This window comes from Staurois parvus, unplaced genomic scaffold, assembly GCF_062004578.1.
Source record: "Staurois parvus isolate SC_StPar_1 unplaced genomic scaffold, SC_StPar_1.0 ptg001150l, whole genome shotgun sequence".
Lineage (NCBI taxonomy): Eukaryota > Metazoa > Chordata > Amphibia > Anura > Ranidae > Staurois > Staurois parvus.
The window spans coordinates 1,112,586-1,135,000 of record NW_028318946.1 but is presented as its reverse complement, the minus strand read 5'-3'; the positions used below and the strand labels follow the sequence as shown (position 1 = coordinate 1,135,000).

The 22,415-nt window shown below is 40.7% G+C and overlaps 1 protein-coding gene across 2 annotated transcripts in view; it reads left to right on the top strand.

Moving 5' to 3' along the window:
• LOC149439172 (uncharacterized) overlaps positions 1-22,375 on the top strand; it is a 25,143-nt gene extending 2,768 nt beyond the window's left edge. For both annotated transcript variants that reach the window (XM_089659359.1, XM_089659361.1), the window contains exons 2-8: positions 6,317-6,443; positions 6,867-6,939; positions 9,704-10,018; positions 10,566-10,592; positions 13,890-14,195; positions 17,073-17,221; positions 19,353-22,375. In XM_089659359.1, the coding sequence (XP_089515485.1) occupies positions 6,897-6,939; positions 9,704-10,018; positions 10,566-10,592; positions 13,890-14,195; positions 17,073-17,221; positions 19,353-19,463 (951 nt within the window). In that variant the 5' untranslated portion in view covers positions 6,317-6,443; positions 6,867-6,896 and the 3' untranslated portion in view covers positions 19,464-22,375. The remainder of the gene's footprint in view (positions 1-6,316; positions 6,444-6,866; positions 6,940-9,703; positions 10,019-10,565; positions 10,593-13,889; positions 14,196-17,072; positions 17,222-19,352) is intronic.
• The last annotated feature ends 40 nt before the right edge of the window (positions 22,376-22,415 follow it).

Here is a 22,415-nt window from a genome sequence, read left to right as displayed (position 1 = left end):
TTGGCGCTGAGCCAGGCGTTAGTTACGAGTCCTGGCCTGCTAGAACTATTTCAGCTCTGTACGCCCCCTACGGGCCACATCAAGGGTTACATTTCTGCTATGGGACTATTGACTCGCCAATTACTTTTTTGTTTCTTTCACTTTCTACGTACAGGAAAAAAATAGTGAAAAATAAAATCATAATAATAATGATAATAATAATGATAATAATAATAATAATGATAATAATAATGATGATAATAATAATGATAATAATAATAATGATGATAATAATAATGATAATAATAATAATAATAATGATAATAATAATAATAATGATGATAATAATGATAATAATAATGATAATGATAATAATAATAATAATAATGATAATAATAATAATAATGATGATAATAATAATGATAATAATAATAATAATAATGATAATAATAATAATAATGATAATAATGATAATAATAATAATAATAATGATAATAATAATAATGATGATGATGATAATAATAATGATAATAATAATGATAATAATAATGATGATAATAATAATGATAATAATAATAATAATAATAATAATGATGATAATAATAATGATAATAATAATAATAATAATGATGATAATAATAATAATAATGATGATGATGATGATGATAATAATAATGATAACAATAATGATAATAATAATAATAATAATGATAATAATAATGATGAGTAGTCCCCCTTTCACTTCAGAGCCCTCCTCCTCATCAGAGCCCCTCTTCACATCAGAGGCCCCCATCACATCAGAGCCCCCCTTCACACCAGAGTCCCCCTTCTCATTAGAGACCCCCATCACACCAGAGTCCCCCTTCTCATTAGAGACCCCATCACACCAGAGTCCCCCTTCTCATCAGAGGCCCCCATCACATCAGAGTCCCCCTTCTCATTAGTGTCTCTCCTTCAAATCAGAGTCCATCTTCACATAAGAGTCCCCCTTTCAGATCAGATTTCCCCATCACAATAGAGTCTTCACCCCCGCCCCCCCCCCTCTTCACATCAGAGCCCTCTTCACATCAGAGTCCCCCTTCACGTCAGAGCCCCCCCCCCTTTACATCAGAGTCCATCTTCACATCAGAGTCCTCACCCACCTTTCACATCAGATTTCCGCTTCACATACAAGCCTCTCCTTCATATCAGAGTCTACCTTTCACATCAGAGCCCCCCCCCCTTCATATCGGAGTCCCCCCTTCATATCAGAGTTCCTCTTCACATCAGAGCCCCCCTTCACATTAGAGTCCCCCTTTCACATCAGAGTCCATCTTCACATAAGAGTCCTCCTTCACATTAGAGTCCCCCTTTCAGATCATATTTCCCCATCACAGCAGAGTCTTCACCCCCCCCTCTTCACATCAGAGCCCCCTTCACATCAGAGTCCCCCTTCATGTCAGAGCCCCCTCTTCACATCAGCGTCCCCCTTCACATCAGAGTCCCCCTTCACATCAGATTTCCGCTTCACATACAAGCCTCTCCTTCATATCAGAGTCTACCTTTCACATCAGACCCCCCCCCTTCATATCGGTGTCCCCTCTTTACATTAGAGTCCCCCCTTCGCATTAGAGTCCCTCCTTCACATCAGAGTCCATCTTCACATCAGAGCTCCCCCTCACATCAGAGCCCCCCTATACAAGCCTCTCCTTCATACTGGAGTCTACCGTTCACATCAGAGCCTCCCACCCTTCATATTAGAGTCCCCCCTTCACATTAGAGTCCCCCTTTTCGCACCAGTGCCACATTCACATCACAGTCCACCTTGAGCCCCCCCTTCACTTTAGAACCCCACTTACACTTTTAAGTCCACCCCCTCTAATATCATAGCCAGGGGCGGACTGACAACTCATGAGGCCCCCGGGCAATAGGGGATCATGGAGTCCCTGTGTCCTTGCCCAAACTCAAAAAAGCCTATGAAAAAGGTACCAGTGGCATCTCATGGGGTCCCTTACTGACCCCGGGCCCTCAGGCAGTGCCCGAGTTTCCAGGTGGTCAGTCCGCCCCTGATCAGAGCACATCTTTCACATGAGAGACTCTCCCCTGTAAGATCCGGAAGAAGTTGCTGTGGTCCGGGTAATATCTGGCAGTGGGCCGCACATGGCTTGTAGACTGGAGACCCCTGGTGTACACCATTGGTGCTGGAGTCTGCAGGCATAAAACTTTTGACACCCATCTTCGAGGATCTTTTTTTTTTGGTACACAAAGAACACTTAAATAATTCATTTGTGACTACAGAGGATTGTAGAAGTGCGAATACATTTCTATGGGATAAAATTCCCTCCCCTCCCCCATCTATAGACACAAGCCTGCAGTGCCTAATGGTGGCCCTGACCCAGGTTGTACGCACTTTGTGTATTTGATGTCTATACTCTCTTGGGAATGTTGCTGAACTAGATCAGATGTCTTATGAAGACTAACAACAAGGCGAGTCACAGACATCCTCCAACCGGTTACTCTTCAGAGGTGTGGTCTCCTGAGCAATAAATGCAAATAGACTCAGGCGGATCGGCGAGCTGCAAACATTTCTAGTCCACTGTCACTACCAGGAGCCCGGCCCCTAGAAACACCATTCAGCCATCACTGGGGGGGTGCATGTAGTCAGGAAGTGGCTGCAAAGAGGCTGCAGGAGATCAGCAGCACTGAGATGTATCAAAGGATTTTTAAAAAAATTATTTTTTTTTAATGACAATTGTTTAGGCATTACAATAAGAAAAAAAAAGTCAGCGCTCAGTGATAATTATTAGCTGCTAGCAAAAAGCGTATAGACTCAAAAACACCAAAAATCATACAATTATAATAGTTTGCAGCGCTGCTTACCCACTTAATTGTTTATCCAAATATAGAAAAATATAGAAAAATATATTTTAAATATATTTTAAAAATCTTCTTCCCAAATATATTGACATATATTTGAAATATTACAATTTTGACCATATTCAATATATTTCAAAATATTTTTCAAGAAAAAAAAAAAAATAAAAAAAATTATATATATATATATATATACACTCTGTACGTTGAAATGCGGTTTTATGCGTTTTTATTAAGAAATATATGAAAAATATTTTCAAAAATACATTTTCAAATATACTGTATATCTTTAAAAATACATTTAATCAACATTTTTGGAATGCATTTACAAATATATGTAAAATATATGTTAAAATTACTTTTATATATATATGTATATTGCATGTTGAATGCGTTTTTATTACAAAATATATGAAAAATATTTTCAAAAATACATTTTCAAATATACCGTATGTCTTTAAAAATACATTTAATCAACATTTTTGGAATGCATTTACAAATATATGTAAAAACATATGTTAAAATGACTTTTTTATATGTTGAAATAAAATCTGAAGAATATATTTAAAAAAAATATACATTTTAAAAAATGTTTTTCATATATTTTGTAATATATAAAAAACACATTTCAACATGCAGTGTGTGTATGTATGTGTATATATATATATATATATATATATATATATATATATATATATTTATATATTTTTAAATATATTAAATACGGCCAAAATTGTAGTATTTCAAATATATGTCAATATATTTGGGAAGAATATTTTTAGAATATATTTAAAATATATTTTTCTTCCATGTGGGAAATATATAAAAAATGGTTTCAATCAACATGCAGTGTGTGTGTATGTATGTATGTATGTATATATATATATATGTATGTGTATATATGTGTATATATGTGTGTATATATATATATATATATATATATATATATATATATATATATTGAATACGGCCAAAATTGTAGTATTTCAAATATGTCAATATATTCGGGAAGAATATTTTTAGAATATATTTAAAATATATTTTTCTTCCATGTGGGAAATATATAAAAAATGCATTTCAACGTGCAGTGTGTGTATGTATGTATATGTATGTATGTATATATATATATGTATGTGTGTGTGTGTATATATATATATATATATATATATATATATATATATATATAATTTTTTTTTTTTTTTAAATATATTGAATACGCATTCCAAATGTAGATTTGTATTTTTAAAGACGTACAGTATATTTAAAATATTTTTCATATATTTTGTAATAAAAATGCATTTCAACATGCAGTATATATATATATATATATATATATATATATATATATATTTTTTTTTTTTTTTTTTTTTTTTAAATATATTGAATATGGCCAAAATTGTAGTATTTCAAATAAATGTCAATATATTTGAGAAGAATATTTTTAGAATATATTTAAAATATATTTTTCTTCCATGTGGGATATTAGGTTTGTGTGAATTAAAATTGTATCCCCCTCCCCCCAAAAAATTTAAAAAACGCTGCGCAAATGCAGTGTGACAAAAAAATAGCGAAACCCCGTCATTTTATTCTCTAGGGCCTCTGTTTAAAAAAACAATATTATGTTGGGGATTCTAATTAATTTTTTAAAAAATGTAAACTAAACATGTCAGAAAAGGCTGGGCCTTATAGGACACGAGGAGGGTACATGATTTACATGAGCTCAGACCAGGGCGGACTGACCATTTAGGCTCTCGGGCTCGAGGGCCCGGGGTCAGTAGGGGGCCCCATAAGATGCCCCTGGTACCTTTCATAGGCTTTTTTGGGTGTGGTTTGAGTGTGGTCGAGGACACAGGGGCCCCATGATTTCCCATTGCCCGGGGGCCCCCATGAGTTCTCAGTCTGCCCCTGGCTCACACTAAGGGAGGTACATAGCTGCCAGTAATCGTGGACTTTGGTTTCCTTCCTTGTCCTGTTCCAAGTCATGGGGTCAAAAATCCAGGAAAGTCAGCAACTTCAGCGCAATAAATGCAATCTCTTCTTGACTGATTGCATTCCCATGGGCTCGTTAAATGAGCAAGCGTTTACTGTATCTGCAAGAATTGCTACTTATTTTATGACCCTTAAAGAGGACCTGTACTGTGGAAGCCGTGCTCAAAAAGGTCAGAGAACAAAAGATTGTTCACTGGTATTTCTGTGGTCTCCATGCGGCAGATCTTTGCCTCATTACTGGCCTAACGTGCTTTGACCTGCACTTCCTGTTTGGAGACAGCCATCTTGGTGGAGGAGAAAGTTCTCTGCTTCCTTATGTCGGAGTTGCTCCCCTTTGGGGATCTAATGTCTTGTGGCATGATGATGAAGTAGCAGCAGGAGAGGTGGAGGAAGGACAGATAAACAGAACAATGAAGCAGAAGCAGGGAGATCCGTGCACTACAGGTTCTCAGGTACAGCTTCCCCTCCAGCAAAGAGAACTGTATGCAGCACAGTCGTGGAAATATATGATGACTGGTGGGGTAATGACAGAGGTAGAGCAAGCACAGATCTAAAGAATGGATGAAACAGGAGCAGGGAGATCCTTGCACTGCAGGTTCTCAGGTACAGCTTCCCCTCCAGCAAGGAGAACTGTATTCAGCACAGTCGTGGAAATGTATGATGACTGGTGGGGTAATGACAGAGGTAGAGCAAGCACAGATCTAAAGCATGGATGAAACAGGAGCAGGGAGATCCTTGCACTGCAGGTTCTCAGGTACAGTTTCCCCTCCAGCAAGGAGAACTGTATGCAGCACAGTCGTGGAAATATATGATGACTGGTGGGGTAATGACAGAGGTAGAGCAAGCACAGATCTAAAGAATGGATGAAACAGGAGCAGGGAGATCCTTGCACTGCAGGTTCTCAGGTACAGTTTCCCCTCCAGCAAGGAGAACTGTATGCAGCACAGTCGTGGAAATATATGATGACTGGTGGGGTAATGACAGAGGTAGAGCAAGCACAGATCTAAAGAATGGATGAAACAGGAGCAGGGAGATCCTTGCACTGCAGGTTCTCAGGTACAGCTTCCCCTCCAGCAAAAATATCTGGAAAATGTATTTTAAAAAATATATTTTTAAATATATGCCTTTGTAAAATATATTTTCATTTACATTTTTGAAACACATGTTAAAATATATTCGTGTATTGTAAATGTATGTCGCATGTCTAATTTTTTTTTTTTCTAAAATATATTTGTCTTCCATATGGCTATGCTCTAGAAATCAGTTATAATCTACTGCCACCTAGCGATTAAGTGTGGAAACTACTGCTAGCATCCCAGTTATTGTACGTGATTCCATAGATTGTTGTACTCTTTGCATTACTGATTGCCTATCGTTTCACTACTTTACCTGCCTTGTCGACTCACCCTGCATTCATTCAGGAAACACCGAATTGCACATCGATCATTCGGCTGATATTGTTGCATAACAGTGACATCATCAAATCTCATTCCAGATCTGTTGAGACTAAGAGCCAGGGGGAGCAGTGCCTTGGGTGATCTCATACTGCAGATACACAGCTATTAATATTTAAGGCGCGGGGAAATACACTGTTCTTGTTCCAGGAGGATTTTGAGACAAAGGTAAGATTTTTTTTTTCAGGGTCACAATTAACATTTCTAGATGTTTCCCTAGCATCTTCACTGAGTCCAGGTCTACTTTAAGCTCCTTACTTCCTCCGACGGTCCTGTTTTCTGTCCTTGTGAGTCTTCACAATCTTCACGACACAGCGATATGGGGTGTGATCTGGTAGCATGGTATACCTGCGAGAGCCCTGGAGGTAGAACGTGACCATGAGATGCCCCTGGTACCTTCTTATAGGCTTTTTTGGGTGTGCTTTGAGTGTGGGAAAGGACACAGGGGCCCCATGATCCCCTGTTTCCCGGGGGCGCCATGAGTTGTCAGTCCGCCCCTGGTCACAATCACAAATCAACTCGACTACCAGACTGCGGGTCCAGTGGGAAGTTTCTGTGCTTTTAACATTTTGGTTTTTTTTACTCTTTTAGCCCCGATAAACTGGTGACCAGAAAAGCAAGATGTATACTACAGTATTAGCAGTTATTTCACTGATTGTACATGGTAAGTTTATCTTCCAATGTGTTGTTGTTACTCAGGCAATGGGTGATCGTTGGGCGATCGTTGGGCGATGTTTTGAGTGATCTTTGGGCAATGCGTTGGGCGATGCGTTGGGCGATCGTTGGGCGATGTGTTTGGCGATGCATTGGGCAATGCGTTGGGCGATGCGTTGGGCGATTCGTTGGGCGATGCGTTGGGCGAGGCGTTGGGCGATGCATTGGGCGATGCGTTTGGCGATGCGTTGAGCTCTTTCTGTGTGTCAAGGTATAAGCTGAGTGTCCCTGGAAGAAGGGACCTTCTACTGGACATTGCCATCCAACTAAATGGGATTTCCACGTTTTCTGTTTACTCACAGTGCCCCTCAGTACTCACAGTGCCCCTTGGCGTTTGTCAAAGGGCCCTAGGTTTACTCACAGTGCCCCTAGGTGCTCAGTGTTCCCCTTGGTCACTTACAGTGCCCCTCAGTGCTCAATGTTCCCCTTGGTTAGTCACAGTGCGCCTTAATTACACACAATGCCCCCTCAGTACTTACAGTTCCCTTCGGTACTCACAGTGCTCCTCTGTGTTTATCAAATCGCCCCTAGGTTTTCTCACAGTCCCCCTAAGTGCTCAGTGTTCCCCCTGGTTACTCACAGTGCCCCTCAGTGCTCAATGTACCCCTTGGTTAGTCACAGTGTTCATTAATTGCCCACAATGCCCCTCGGTACTCACAGTTACCTTCAGTACTTACAGTGCCCATTAATTTTACACTGCTCTTTGGTTACACACAGTGCCCTTCAGTACTCACAGTGTTCCTTGGTTACTCACTGCACCCCTTGGTTTCACATTGCCCCTCAATTACTCACAGTGCCCCTCAGTACTCACAATGACCTTTGGTTACTCACAGTGCCCCTTGGTTACTCACATTGCCCCTTTCTACTCACAGTGCCCCTCCGTACTCACAATGACCCTTAGTTATTCACAGTGCCCCTTGGTTACTCATAAGCACACCTCAGTATTCACAGTGCCCCTCAGTACTCAGTGACCAGTACTCACAGTGACCCTTAGTTACTCACAGTGCCCCTTGGTTACTCATAAGCACACCTCAGCACTCACAGTGCCCCTCAGTACTCAGTGACCCTCGCTACTCACAGTGTGTCTTGGTTACTGTCAGTGTTCCTCAGTTTCTCACAGTACCCCTTTCTATTCACAGTGCCCCTCAGTACTCACAGTGACCCTTGGTTGCTCTCAGTACCCCTTGCTTTTCACAGTGCCCTTTGGTTACTCACAGTGCCCCTCAGTATTCATAGTCACCATTGCTACTCATAGTGCCTCTTGGTTATTTTCAGTGCCCCTCAGTACTCAGAGTGCCCTTTGGCACTTAGAGTGCCCCTCAGTTTTTATGACGGTGCCCCTCTGTACTCACAATGTCTCTTGGTACTCACAGTGCCAATAGTTCTACAAGTGCTTGGCAGTGCACTCAGTCAATCCACCTCAGCTGTTCTCCCAGTACTCCCAGGTTACACAGCACCTCTCCGCTTGCTTCCTTCAGTGCCCAGTAGTCTTTGACAGTGGTTTCCTCCAACATCTCTCACATTGCAGCCTTCATGTACTCCCACACCTTCAGCTGCTTCAACATTTCTTCTCAAAGTCCACCACACCGATCGACTGATTCGGGCCCTCGGCATCCACACCCTCCCAGCCAATCTGGCAACTCAACTAATGCCTTCCACCACACCTCTCCATTCACTCCAGTGGTCACTCCAACAATCACCCCTCCAGTGATCACTCCAACAATCGCCCCACTCCAGTGGTCACTCCAACAATCGCCCCCTCCAGTGATCACGCCAACAATCGCCCCACTCCAGTGATCACTCCAACAATCGCCCCCTCCAGTGATCACTCCAACAATCGCCCCCTCCAGTGATCACTCCAACAATCGCCCCCTCCAGTGATCACTCCAACAATCTCCCCCTCCAGTGGTCATTCCAACAATCACCCCCTCCAGCGATCACTCCAACAATCGCCCCCCCTCCAGTGATCACTCCAACAATCGCCCAACTCCAGTGATCACTTCAACAATCGCCTTCTCCAGTGATCACTCCAACAATCGCCTCACTCCAGTGATCACTCCAACAATCGCCTCACTCCAGTGATCAATTCAACAATCAACACCTCCAGTGGTCACTTCAACAATCGCCCCACTTCAGTAATCACTCCAACAATCACCCCCTCCAGTGATCACTCCAACATGCACCCCACTCCAGTGATCACTCCAACAATCGTCCCACTCCAGTGATCACTCCAACAATTGCCCCACTCCAGTGATCACTCCAACAATCGTCCCTTCCAGTGATCACTTCAACAATTGCCCCACTCCAGTGATAACTCCAACAATCGTCCCTTCCAGTAATCCCTCCAACAATTGCCCCACTCCGGTGATCCCTCCAACAATCGCCCCGATCCAGTAATCACTCCAACAATCGCCCCACTCCGGTGATCACTCCAACAATCGCCCCACTCCAGTGATCACTCCGCTCCAGTGATCACTCCAACAATTGCCCCCTCCAGTGGTCACTCCAACAATCGCTCCTCTCCAGTGGTCACTCCAACAATCGCCCCCTCCAGCGGTCACTCCAACAATCGCCCCCCCCTCCAGCGGTCACTCCAACAATCGCCCCCCCTCCAGCGGTCACTCCAACAATCGCCCCCCCTCCAGCGGTCACTCCAACAATCGCCCCCTGCATTGACCACTCCAACAATAACACACATTTCTGTTGATGTCTAGGTGTCACCGCTGAAAGTGTCAATAGCAAAATCATATATGGGGACAAGGAGGATGAGATCACCCTATGGCTGCCTGAACACCTACTGAATCAAGAAGAGTACATCTGGAAAAAAGGAAACGAACATATCGCCACGGGGTTTGGAAACGGATCCCTACACATCGTACAGGACATGTACATGGAGAAATTAAGCTGCGCTCATGGCGGACCCCTGATTATACGAGCGCAGTGCTGGGAAGACGGAGACGATTATTCAGTGGATATATCGACGACTAATAAAAGTCACTCTTCCATACATTACCATGTCGTTTTTCAAGGTGAGCCATTAAACTCTTTTCATTTCTGGACCAATAACTCTCTGAAGGTCTTGTTGATGGATCCTCGGAGTTACATTGGTCACAGGAACGTCTTCCTATCAGGTAAAGCAAATATGTCTCCAGCTCGGGGCGATTCCGGAGGAAGAAAATGGCATCAGTAGAGGTTACTTTCAGGGTGGGCAGGAGGGGCGGCTGCCCCGGGCACTTCTGCGTGCAGAGTTCCTATCCTAACAACCAATGAAATGCTTGCCACATGAGTCCTCATAATGGGCACAGCGGGTGTACAGAGCCGGGAACTCAGCACAGGGATGGTGGGAACCCCTCATAACGGGCACAGCGGGTGTACAGACCCGGGAACTCAGCACAGGGATGGTGGGAACACCTCATAACGGGCACAGCGGGTGTACAGACATGGGAACTCAGCACAGGGATGGTGGGAACCCCTCATAACGGGCACAGAAAGCTGATATGAATATCAAAATAAAATCTGTGATTCTGAATTAAGTTTGCTGAAATATTTCTTAACGATTTTTCTCTTCTTTCGTAGGTCATAAGTTCATCCATCATGACACAGGTGTGTTTTATTCTATTATTTTTTATTTTTATGTGTAGTTAGATAATGAGCAAACATGATAGAATCCTCTGATTGGAGTAGCAGATACACAAATATAAAACAATCAATAGTGATGCAGCGCTGATATAATTAGCAAAAAAGTGGATATTAAACCGTGAGAAAAGGTGAATTCGGTGTTATACAGCCCGCACAAAACACGGCACACAGTAATTTCTTTTATAACATATAATTGCTATTTAGCAGATATAAATGCAGTCCACAGTATATATAGATGAATAAATGTGTTCTTAAGAGACACACATGCTTCTGTGCTGGTGCAAAGTGGTAGGTGACAATCCTTAAATGGCTAGCATGCCTGCTCACCTTCCCCCTGCGACCCACAGGGGCCAAAAAGCCTGTCGGGTCACACCTTGACCCTATGTGTTATCTCCAGATGAAACACTCTCCACTCTCCAGTACTCTCTCCTTCACCATCTGTTATTCCCCCTGAATAGGTACCGCTGCACGTGTACTCACAATGCTCATAAGATGGTGGTAGTCATGGAACAAAAGCACAAAGATCCTCCATAGTGTAACACTGTATATCAAGTTTATTTCTTAAAAAGCGCCAAGTCACAACTCACTTTTCAGCAGATAAAAAAACGCTTGTGACACCTCTCCTGGGTGTACTGAGGCACTCTGGTGTAGCAAGATGGCGCCAACCCGGAAGTGCGTCACCGCGTCACTACGTCACATCTACGCGTTACGCCACGCCCCTCGTAGCTTCGTCACTACGTCACATCTACGCGCTACGAGGGGCGTGGCGTAACGCGTAGATGTGACGTAGTGACGCGGTGACGCACTTCCGGGTTGGCGCCATCTTGCTACACCAGAGTGCCTCAGTACACCCAGGAGAGGTGTCACAAGCGTTTTTTTATCTGCTGAAAAGTGAGTTGTGACTTGGCGCTTTTTAAGAAATAAACTTGATATACAGTGTTACACTATGGAGGATCTTTGTGCTTTTGTTCCATGACTACCACCATCTTATGAGCATTGTGAGTACACGTGCAGCGGTACCTATTCAGGGGGAATAACAGATGGTGAAGGAGAGAGTACTGGAGAGTGGAGAGTGTTTCATCTGGAGATAACACATAGGGTCAAGGTGTGACCCGACAGGCTTTTTGGCCCCTGTGGGTCGCAGGGGGAAGGTGAGCAGGCATGCTAGCCATTTAAGGATTGTCACCTACCACTTTGCACCAGCACAGAAGCATGTGTGTCTCTTAAGAACACATTTATTCATCTATATATACTGTGGACTGCATTTATATCTGCTAAATAGCAATTATATGTTATAAAAGAAATTACTGTGTGCCGTGTTTTGTGCGGGCTGTATAACACCGAATTCACCTTTTCTCACGGTTTAATATCCACTTTTTTGCTAATTATATCAGCGCTGCATCACTATTGATTGTTTTATATATCTATATGTCCATTAATAAGGTGAGGATTGGATGTTGGCAGCTGTTGTTCTTATATATTGTTAGACTTGGCAGCGCAGGTGGACCTATTATTCAGTAGCAGATACACAGGCGCTTGTCCTTCCTTAGGGTCCCACTTATACAGGCCATACACAGGTCGAACTCCGAACAAATTTTCTTTAGAAAGCTGGATATTTTGTGCGTTTTGTAACGTGATGGCGCCACCATTGATTTTGAAATTCGACCAACCAAGCCTTCAATTTCTCAGAAAAGAATTTTCATGGCCAAGAATTTTCTTTTCTTTCCAGGTTACAGATATATATTTCTCGCTCGATTCTCCCATCATTGATTCGAAATTTGTTTTTTCAAAAAATTTCCAACATGCCCGATCACTCAAATTCAATGGTCACATGAACATCAGTCGTTTGAGATATAAATATATATATATATATATATATATATATATATATATATATATATATATATTAAAAATATATATATATATATTTAAAATATATATATATATATATATATAAAAAAAAAAAAATATATATATATATATATATATAGATAATATATATATATATATATATATAAATATATATATATAAATATATAGATAAAAACATATATATATATAACATTTTTTATATATATATATATATATATATATATATATATATTTTTTTTTTAATATATTGAATACGACCAAAATTGTAGCATTTCAAATATATTTTTCTTCCATGTGGGACCTTCCGCCACTTGCTCGGGATCTCCTGTCCCACAAGGAGACCCAAGCGACCGACCGTCGCGTCTGCTTGCTGGTCGGAGGGCCTAACAAAGCCAGAATCAGATCTGATTCGATCGGCTCTCCGCTACGGTAACGTGAACGCGATGATGTCAATGGCGCTATTGTTAAAAACTTTAAAGCATTTGAAAACACAGATCTCGGTGTTTTTGAATGCTTTCGAGTGCAGAGGAGGGATTTGGGGTCTTATTGATCCAAGATCCCTCCATAAAGAGTACCTGTCACGTCTCTTTTGCTGTCTACATTCTTTGCAACAGCAGTAAAAGTGATTTTAAAAAATTAAAGCAACAGTGTAAAAATTAAAAAAAAAAATGTAAAATAAATTAATTATTAAAAAAAAACAGCAATCGTCCCACACATGTTTTTGCTTTACCGTGTGACATAAAAAATTGCAAAACCCACCAATTTATTCTCTAGGTCCTCTGCTTTAAAAAAAATGTATGTTTTGTGGTTCTAAGACATTTTCTAGCAAAAAAAAAAAAAAATACTGATTGTGAAACCAAAAGTACCAGAAATGTCCTGGTTTTAAAGTGGTCTACTGGTATTGACCAACGTGTATTATGAACCATCTCATGAAGGCGTTTGAAAAATCGCTGCGCCAATACCACGTGACATAAAAAATTGCAAAACCCACCAATTTATTCTCTAGGGCCTCTGCTTTAAAAAAAAATTAATGTTTTGGGGTTCTAACACATTTTATAGCAAAAAAAAAAATACTGATTGTGAAGCCAAAAGTGCCAGAAATGTCCTGGTCTTAAAGTGGTCTACTGGTATTGACCAACGTGTATTATGAACCATCTCATGAAGGCGTTTGAAAAATCGCTGCGACAATACCAAGTGACATAAAAAATTGCAAAATCCACCAATTTATTCTCTAGGGCTTCTGCTTTAAAAAAATTAATGTTTTGGGGTTTCTAAGACATTTTTTAGCAAAAAAAATACTGATTGTGAAACCAAAAGTACCAGAAATGTCCTGGTCTTAAAGTGGTCTACTGGTATTGACCAACGTGTATTATCAACCATCTCTTCAAGGCCCAACAATTGTATACGCTACAATCGGAGTCAGTTTCATCCTGCCATTGGAATACGATAAAATGGAACAGAGTGAAATTGAAGAGATCGATTGGCTCACGGAGAAATGGGTTTACTTGGCTGCAACGAACGTAGATGGAAATATTCGCATTCTAGAGAAAAAGTACGAAGGAAGTTTGTCAAGCACAGAAAATGGCTCCCTGATCTTCAATGAGCTCACCAAGAAAAATCATGGAGTGTACCGAGCCTGCATACTTTCAAATAAAGGAAAAATAGTGGAGCGAAAGTACCGGGTCGACATTTCTGGTGAGTTTCCATTGGGAAGTCTGTAGAGTATAGATGGGTGCCATGTCGTTGCCGATTAAGTCTTTTTATTGGTCCAGCAGGTCAGCCTCTGATGTCACTTCCATGCCTTCTCATTGGACAATAGATCACCATCGCCATCTCTGTTCAATGAACTGGGAGCTGACCCAGGAAGCCGAAACCTAAAAAACCAAAACTACGAACCATTTGGCAAACAAAGCAATAAATATCGATGTCTTCCAGCTATGTATTGTGATGTCCACTCGTGGTTCCACCTTAGGAAATGTTGAGGGAACTTTTATCAGCACAAGGGATAGTACTTACATTCAATGAGAAGCGTCCCTTGTGCTGGTGTCGGTTGACCTGATTGAAATCAGAAGTCCTCTGAACCCCTCCCCTCTCCTTGACACCCCAAGGGTTAATATGAGCAGTAGACCTGTCACTATACTATAGTTGACCTGTCCTAGTTGACATCCAAAGTTCTCTGATCACCTCCCCATTACCCCTGCAGCCATAATCTTCTGGTTCCTGCAGTGGTTAATAAGAGTGCTAGACCTGCCAAAGGCACTCCTGAAGAGTACCGAACATGGCCTCCCTTCCTGCCCCATCCTCCATTCATAGAAGCTGTACTATAGTTGACCTGTCCCAGTTGAAATCCAAAGTTCTCTGGTCACCTTCCCATTACCCCTGCAGCCATAATCTTCTGGTTCCTGCAGTGTTTAATAGGAGTGCTAGACCTGCCAAAGGCACTCCTGAAGAGTACCGAATATGGCCTCCCTTCCTGCCCCATCCTCCATTCATAGAAGCTGTACTATAGCTGACCTGTCCTAGTTGAAATCCAAAGTTCTCTGATCACCTCCCCATTACCCATGCAGCCATAATCTGGTTCCTGCAGTGGTTAATAGGAGCTCAGGACCTGCCAAAGGCACTCCTGAAGAGTACCACATATGGCCTCCCTTCCTGCCCCGTCCTCCATTCATAGAAGCTGTACTATAGTTGACCTGTCCTAGTTGAAATCCAAAGTTCTCTGGTCACCTCCCCGTTACCCCTGCAGCCATAATCTTCTGGTTCCTGCAGTGGTTAACAGGAGTGCTAGACCTGCCAAAGGCACTCCTGAAGAGTACCACATATGGCCTCCCTTTCTGCCCCTTCCTCCATTCATAGAACCTTTACTATAGTAATACTTTACTCCCATTCTTTCTTTCAACAATATAATCATATAAATGTAACAATCACACCAATGCTTAAGAAGGCAAATGCCAGAAAAAAAAATAATTAAAAACGAATTTAAAAATATTAAAAATTTTAATGTTTAGTGGTTTTACATTTCCACCCTTGGCCAATGGTAAAAAAAATTGATTCAAAATAAATTTTAAAAATATTTTTAAAAAGTTGATGTTTTGTGGTTTATTCTGAAAAACCTCCCCATTTGTATCCTTGGCAAATGCCAAAAACACTGATTCAAAATTAAGTTAAAAATATTGATGTATAATGGCTTATTTTGAAAAAAAAGTTTTCCATTCCCACCATTGGCCAATGATAAAAAATAATGGTTCAAAATTCATTTAAAAAATATTTTAAAAAGTTGATATTTAGTGGTTTTATTCTGAAAACGCTCTCCGTCTCCACTCTAGGGAAATGCCAAAAACACTGATTCAAAATTAATTTTAAAAATATTAAAAATGTTGATGAGTGGTATTTTATTCCAAGCAAAGTTCTCCCTCTCCTCCCTTGACAAATGCCAAATAACACTGATTCAAAATTAATTTTAAAAATATTTTTTAAAAAGGTGATATTTAGTGGTATATTCTGTAAAAGATCTCCATCTCCACCCTTGGGAAATGCCAAAAACACTGATTCAAAATTAATTGTGAAAAATATTAAAAATGTTGATGCATGGTAGTTTATTCCGAATAAAGTTCTCCCTCGCCTCCCTTGGCAAATGCCAAAAAACATTGACTCAAAGTTAATTTTAAAAATATTTTTTAAAAAGGTGATTATTAGTGGTTTATTCTGAAAAACCTCTCCATTTCTATCCTTAGCAAATGCCAAAAAACATTGGTTCAAAATTAATATGAATGAAAATGAATGGAGGGTGGGGGGGGGGGGGAATTAGGTATTATGAATAGATTGGAATTGGTTAATGTTAATGTGATTTTATTTTGCACTGCAATTAAAATGAATAAAAGATATAAACAAAAAACAAAATGATTATTAAAAAAAACTTGATAATAAGAGGTTTATTATTTAAAAAAAAAAGGTTCTCCATCCCCACCCTTGGCAATTGCCAAAAAATCATGTTGATTCAAAATTAATTTTAAAAAAATATTTAAAATGTTTTTGTTAAGTAATTAAGAAAATAGGCAAAAAACGAACACAGCCCGAAATTTATGATTTTTTTATGCAAGCTATGCAAGACCAAAGAACTGACAGTTGACGATGTTTAATATGCCCATGGGCTTTGCATTTTCTCAATGAATGCAAAGCATTCTTTGATTGGAAGAGGTGAAGAGCGGGACATCATCACACCCCTCCCCCTTCCACCTCGTCCAATTAGAGAACACTTTGCATTCATTGAGAAAATACAAAGCTTTCTCAATACAAAGCGAGTCAACCTCCTGTATTCACAATGCCAAAAGACAACCTCTAGGCGCAGGACATGGAAGCTGGTGGAGATCCTTGGAGTAGGGAGGCCTACTACAGTGCTCTCCAGCTTTCAGGAGGATCCCACAGGTATGGTCCAAGCTGGTCCAGTATAAAAATTAAAAAAATATCCATACCTCCTTTAATAAATAAACTAATTTTTTTTAGAGATTTATTGTAAATGTCTAAAATGTGATTTGTCAAAAATATTAATTTGAGGATGTGTTTATGTAACAGATCAAAATTTTGAAGCTCATGCTGAGAAGAGAACATCAACTGAGTCTGCTAAAACGAACGTCCTTTTCATTGTCATCGGTTTATGTATATTTATTGAATTACTTCTTGTACTCATCGCTTGTGTAATTTATGTATATAAAAGACGCAAGGTAAGAATTATCAATCTATTGCAGAATTATTTCTTAGTTGATTTTCAGTATCTACCTTTGACCTATCTGAACCATAATAAAAAATATAGAGTAGCCTTTCTCAAATTTTTTTACCCACAGAGGAACCCATTAAATAATTTTCAGGTCTTGGGGAACCCCTGCTAAAATCCATAAATTGGTGGCCAGTGAGAAAACGTCCTTCAGTGGTGGTCAGAGTGCCATTCCCAAACAGCTAACAAAGGGTGTTATCCCGCTGGCTCTGCCAAGTGGCTCTGGCCCCAGATTTATGTAGACGTCATCAAGTGGGAGGTCAATCAGCCACGGCTCAAGGAACCCCTGAGCAACCTCTGGAGGAACTCTAGAATTCCATGGTGCTCTGGTTAGGAATGGCTGATCTAGACATACTGAGGTCAGCTTATGATCAGGGGTGTCCAAACTATGGCCCTCCAGGTGTTGAGGAACTGCAAGTCCCATGAGGCCTTTCAAGACTCTGACATCCACAGGCAAGACACCCCTGATCATAAGCTGAATCATGGGACTTGCAGTTCCTCAACACCTGGAGGGCCATAGTTTGGACACCCCTGATCATAAGCTGACCTTGGTATGTCTAGATCAGCCATTCCTAAGTTCTCCTGATGGCTTTGACATGCAGTTTTTACTAAAGGAAGAACTATGATTTTACATGTTTTCATCATAAGCTAGGGGTGTCCAAAGTATGGCCCTCCAGCTGTTGAAGTACTACAAGTCCCATGAGGAACCCCTAGCAACCTCTGGAGAAACTCTAGAATTCCACGGTGCTCTGATTAGAAATGGCTGATCTAGACATACCAAGGTCAGCTTATGATCAGGGGTGTCCAAATGATGGCCCTCCAGCTGTTGAAGTACTACAAGACCCATGAAGAACCTGCAGCAAGCTCTGGAGAAACTCTAGAATTCCATGGTGCTCTGGTTAGGAATGGCTGATCTAGACATACCAAGGTCAGCTTATGATCAGGGGTGTCCAAACTATGGCCCTCCAGATGTTGAAGTACTACAAGTCTCATGAGGAACCCCTAGCAACCTCTGGAGGAACTCTAGAATTCCATGGTGCTCTGGTTAGAAAACAGCTAACAAGGTCAATGGTGTTATCCCGCTGGCTCTGCCAAATGGCTCTGGCCCCAGATTTAAGTAGACGTCATCAAGTGGGATGTCAATCAGCCACGGCTCAAGGAACCCCTGAGCAACCTCTGGAGGAACTCTAGAATTCCATGGTGATCTGGTTAGGAATTGCTGATCTAGACATACCAAGGTCAGCTTATGATCAGGGGGTGTCCAAACTATGGCCCTCCAGCTGTTGAAGTACTACAAGTCTCATGAGGAACCCCTAGCAACCTCTGGAGGAACTGTAGAATTCCATGGTGCTCTGGTTAGGAAACAGCTAACAAGGGTGACAGGGCTGGGTGAATATTGCAGAGCATATATACTGCATGTTGAAATGCGTTTTTTATATATTACAAAATATCTGAAAAATATTTTTAAAAATATAGATTTTTTAAATATATTCTTCAGATTTTTTATTTAACATATGAAAAAGTCATTTTAACATACAGTATATTTTTGCACATGTTTGTAAATGCAATCCATTTCAACATGCAGTATGTATATTTACTTTACTATTATTTATTTTTATTTATTTATTTATTGAAATATATTTTTAAAAATACTTTTCATATATGTTGTAATAAAAACGCATTTCAACATGCAATATATATATATATATCTATATCTAGATATATATGTGTGTGTGTGTGTGTATATATATATATATATACATATATACATATTTATTGAAATATATTTTGAAAGTATATATATTTTTAAAAATATTTTTCATATATTTTGTAATATATAAAAAAATGCATTTCAGCATACAGTGTGTGTATGTATATATATATTTATTGAAATATATTGAATATGGCCAAAATTGTAGTATTTAAAATATATGTCAATATATTTGGGAAGAATATTTTTTAAATATATTTCAAATCTATTTTTCTTCCATATGGGTTCTGAGCATTTTTTTTATGATAACCACAATAATTTTTGATAAGTAAATAAATGATATTAATAATGTTCTATTCTTCTGTTTCAGGAGGATGTGGAAACCATGCCGTACTTAAAAGAACACACTAATACCAGGAAGAGCCCCCACAAATCTGATTTAGTCCATCAGAGCCAGTTACCAATGTTGCCTTCTGTGTGACTTTTTTCCTACATCTTCCCCTACCTGAACTGTGATAACCTCCCGACGTACCCTTACTTTGACGCAGTGGGGGGCTTGCGCGGTCAAAGGATCCAGAGGGCTTTACCGGCAATAGAAATGCTATCTGTAGGGTCTCCCATGCCGGGCAGGTTTCTGGTGATGATCCAGACAAAAAAGGGTACCCCTTCAGGTAGGGGATGATACCTGGTCTCACCTAGACTTTCTCTCCTCTCGATGACTCCATCTTAAAAACATATTTTGCTTCAGTATCTTCCCTATGCATGCTGCAGCACACAATTATTCATATCTCTGCTGGATGATCAAAGTCCACCAGACTGGGACAACATCAATCCCAGTTGGACTCATCTGCCTCTTTCTTTTCCTCTTCAATACTATCTCTAAATGCTAGTTCCTGATAGGGGTGGACTGACCATTTGGGCACTCGGGCACTGCCCCTTAAGATGCCCCTGGTACCTTTCATAGGCTTTTTTGGGTGTGATTTGTGTGGGTGAGGACACAGATCCCCTATTGCCCGAGGGCCCCATGAGTTGTCAGTCCGCCCCTGGTTCCCAAAGTTGAGTTCAACCTTCTAACTCCTACCTACAAAGCTTTCTGCAGTCAGATCTTCCCCCGTCGTGTATATCCTTGGTGGTTTTCAAATATCTCTTGTTCTCATCTGTCCCTCAACTTTCATAATCAAGCTCTTATCACTCTCTAGATGGAAAGCTCACGCAGTAGGAGACCTCTTGCCCATAGTTTCTTGCTATTCCTATATTTTTCTAAACAACTGTGTGTCGTTAGAGCAGCCTCTCTCAACCAGGGTGCCCAGGCACCTTGGGGTGCCTTGAGGTTTCTTCAGGGGTGCCTTGTGTATACAAGCCATCGGGTGGAACAAGCCGGCCTTTTAGTTACACAAAGCTACCGGGTTTCATTATGCACCATTACAACCCTCCAGCCGCCAGCATCCTGACAGCCAATTATGACAACAATAGAGGGTGCCTCAAGACTGTCCATAATTTTAGAGGGTGCCTCAAGAGTATCCATAATTTTAGAGGGTGCCTCGGGACTGTCCATAATTTTAAAGGGTGCCTCAAGACTGTCCATAATTTTAGAAGGTGCCTCAAGACTGTCTATAATTTTAAAGGGTGCCTGGGGACTGTCTATAATTTTAAAGGGTGCCTCAAGAGTATCCATAATTTTAGAGGGAGCCTCAAGACTCTCCATAATTTTAGAGGGTGCCTCAAGACTGTCCATAATTTTAGAGGGTGCCTCAAGACTGTCCATAATTGTAGAGGGTGCCTCGAGACTGTCCATAATTTTAAAGGGTGCCTCAAGACTGTCCATAATTGTAAAGGGTGCCTCAAGACTGTCCATAATTTTAGAGGGTGCCTCAAGACTGTCCATAATTTTAAAGGGTGCCTCAAGACTATCCATAATTTTAGAGGGTGCCTCAAGACTGTCCATAATTTTAGAGGGTGCCTCAAGACTGTCCATAATTGTAGAGGGTGCCTCAAGACTGTCCATAATTGTAGAGGGTGCCTCGAGACTGTCCATAATTTTAAAGGGTGCCTCAAGACTCTCCATAATTTTAGAGGGTGCCTCAAGACTATCCCTAATTTTAGAGGGTGCCTCGAGACTGTCCATAATTGTAAAGGGTGCCTCAAGACTGTACATAATTTTAAAGGGTGCCTCAAGACTATCCATAATTTTAGAGGGTGCCTCAAGACTATCCATAATTTTAGAGGGTGCCTCGAGACTGTCCATAATTTTAGAGGGTGCCTCGAGACTGTCCATAATTTTAGAGGGTGCCTCAAGACTGTCCATAATTGTAGAGGGTGCCTCGAGACTGTCCATAATTTTGCAGGGTGCCTCAAGACTGTCCATAATTTTACAGGGTGCCTCGATACTGTCCATAATTTTAGAGGGTGCCTCAAGACTGTCCATAATTTTAGAGGGTGCCTCAAGACTGTCCATAATTTTAGAGGGTGCCTCAAGACTGTCCATAATTTTTGAGGGTCTATTGATGCTAGAGTGAATTACTTAGCATCATAAAATGAAAGGAGGCCCAAGCATCCACAATGATACTTAAAATGGGACCTTCGAAAAAGATCGATGTAAGAATTATAATTATTATTATTATACCACTGATACTCCCCTAACTCGTCTTTTTCGACCTTGGAGAAACCTCCAACATAAAATGAGCCACAAGCAATATGTTATCTGGGGGGGGTCGATCCTAAGTCAACCATGAAGATCGCTCAACAAGATCAACAAGCATCGTTCCTGCAGCATGCCAGTAACCAGAAGCTCCAGATCCTACAGATGACTATGATGTGGCACAGGAGACCACCCTAGGACTGGTATCTGAACTGGCCTTAGTGGTGGCCACCAATAGAGAATGTCCTCGGGGAACCTGATGAACTTAAGGTGTCCTCAGTCCTAAGCCTACAGAAAAATATTGATCTATTCAAACAATTAACTCAACCGCAGATCCTGAACTTTGATTTTTTTTATACAAATTGAAGCCTAACTGTTGCCAAGTAGGATTCAGATCATTGCAACCATGATCAGCGATAACTCTTCCCCCAGGCTCAGGTTTGTATGGACATTTGGACCTGACTGGAGGAAGTGCCACTAAACAGTGGTGGCGGATGGGACTTGTAGTACATGTTTGTGAAGAACTCCTGGCCTGGATGGCATGGTGGTATGGGCAAGACCACACCCAGCCATTGTAAACATGAAAGACAATAAAATGCTGCATCCTAGAAGCACCCTGCGATTTAGGTAAGGAGGCATCATGGCTATGCGGTGTGAATATTGAAAGAAAATAATGCACTTTTTTACTTGTTTGTATTCTGTATTTTTAATATGGTATAATTTCGATTTTAATAAAGATTATTTATTTTATAAAATCCCTGTGTGTTACGGGTCGTGGGTATTTAATGGTTTAAT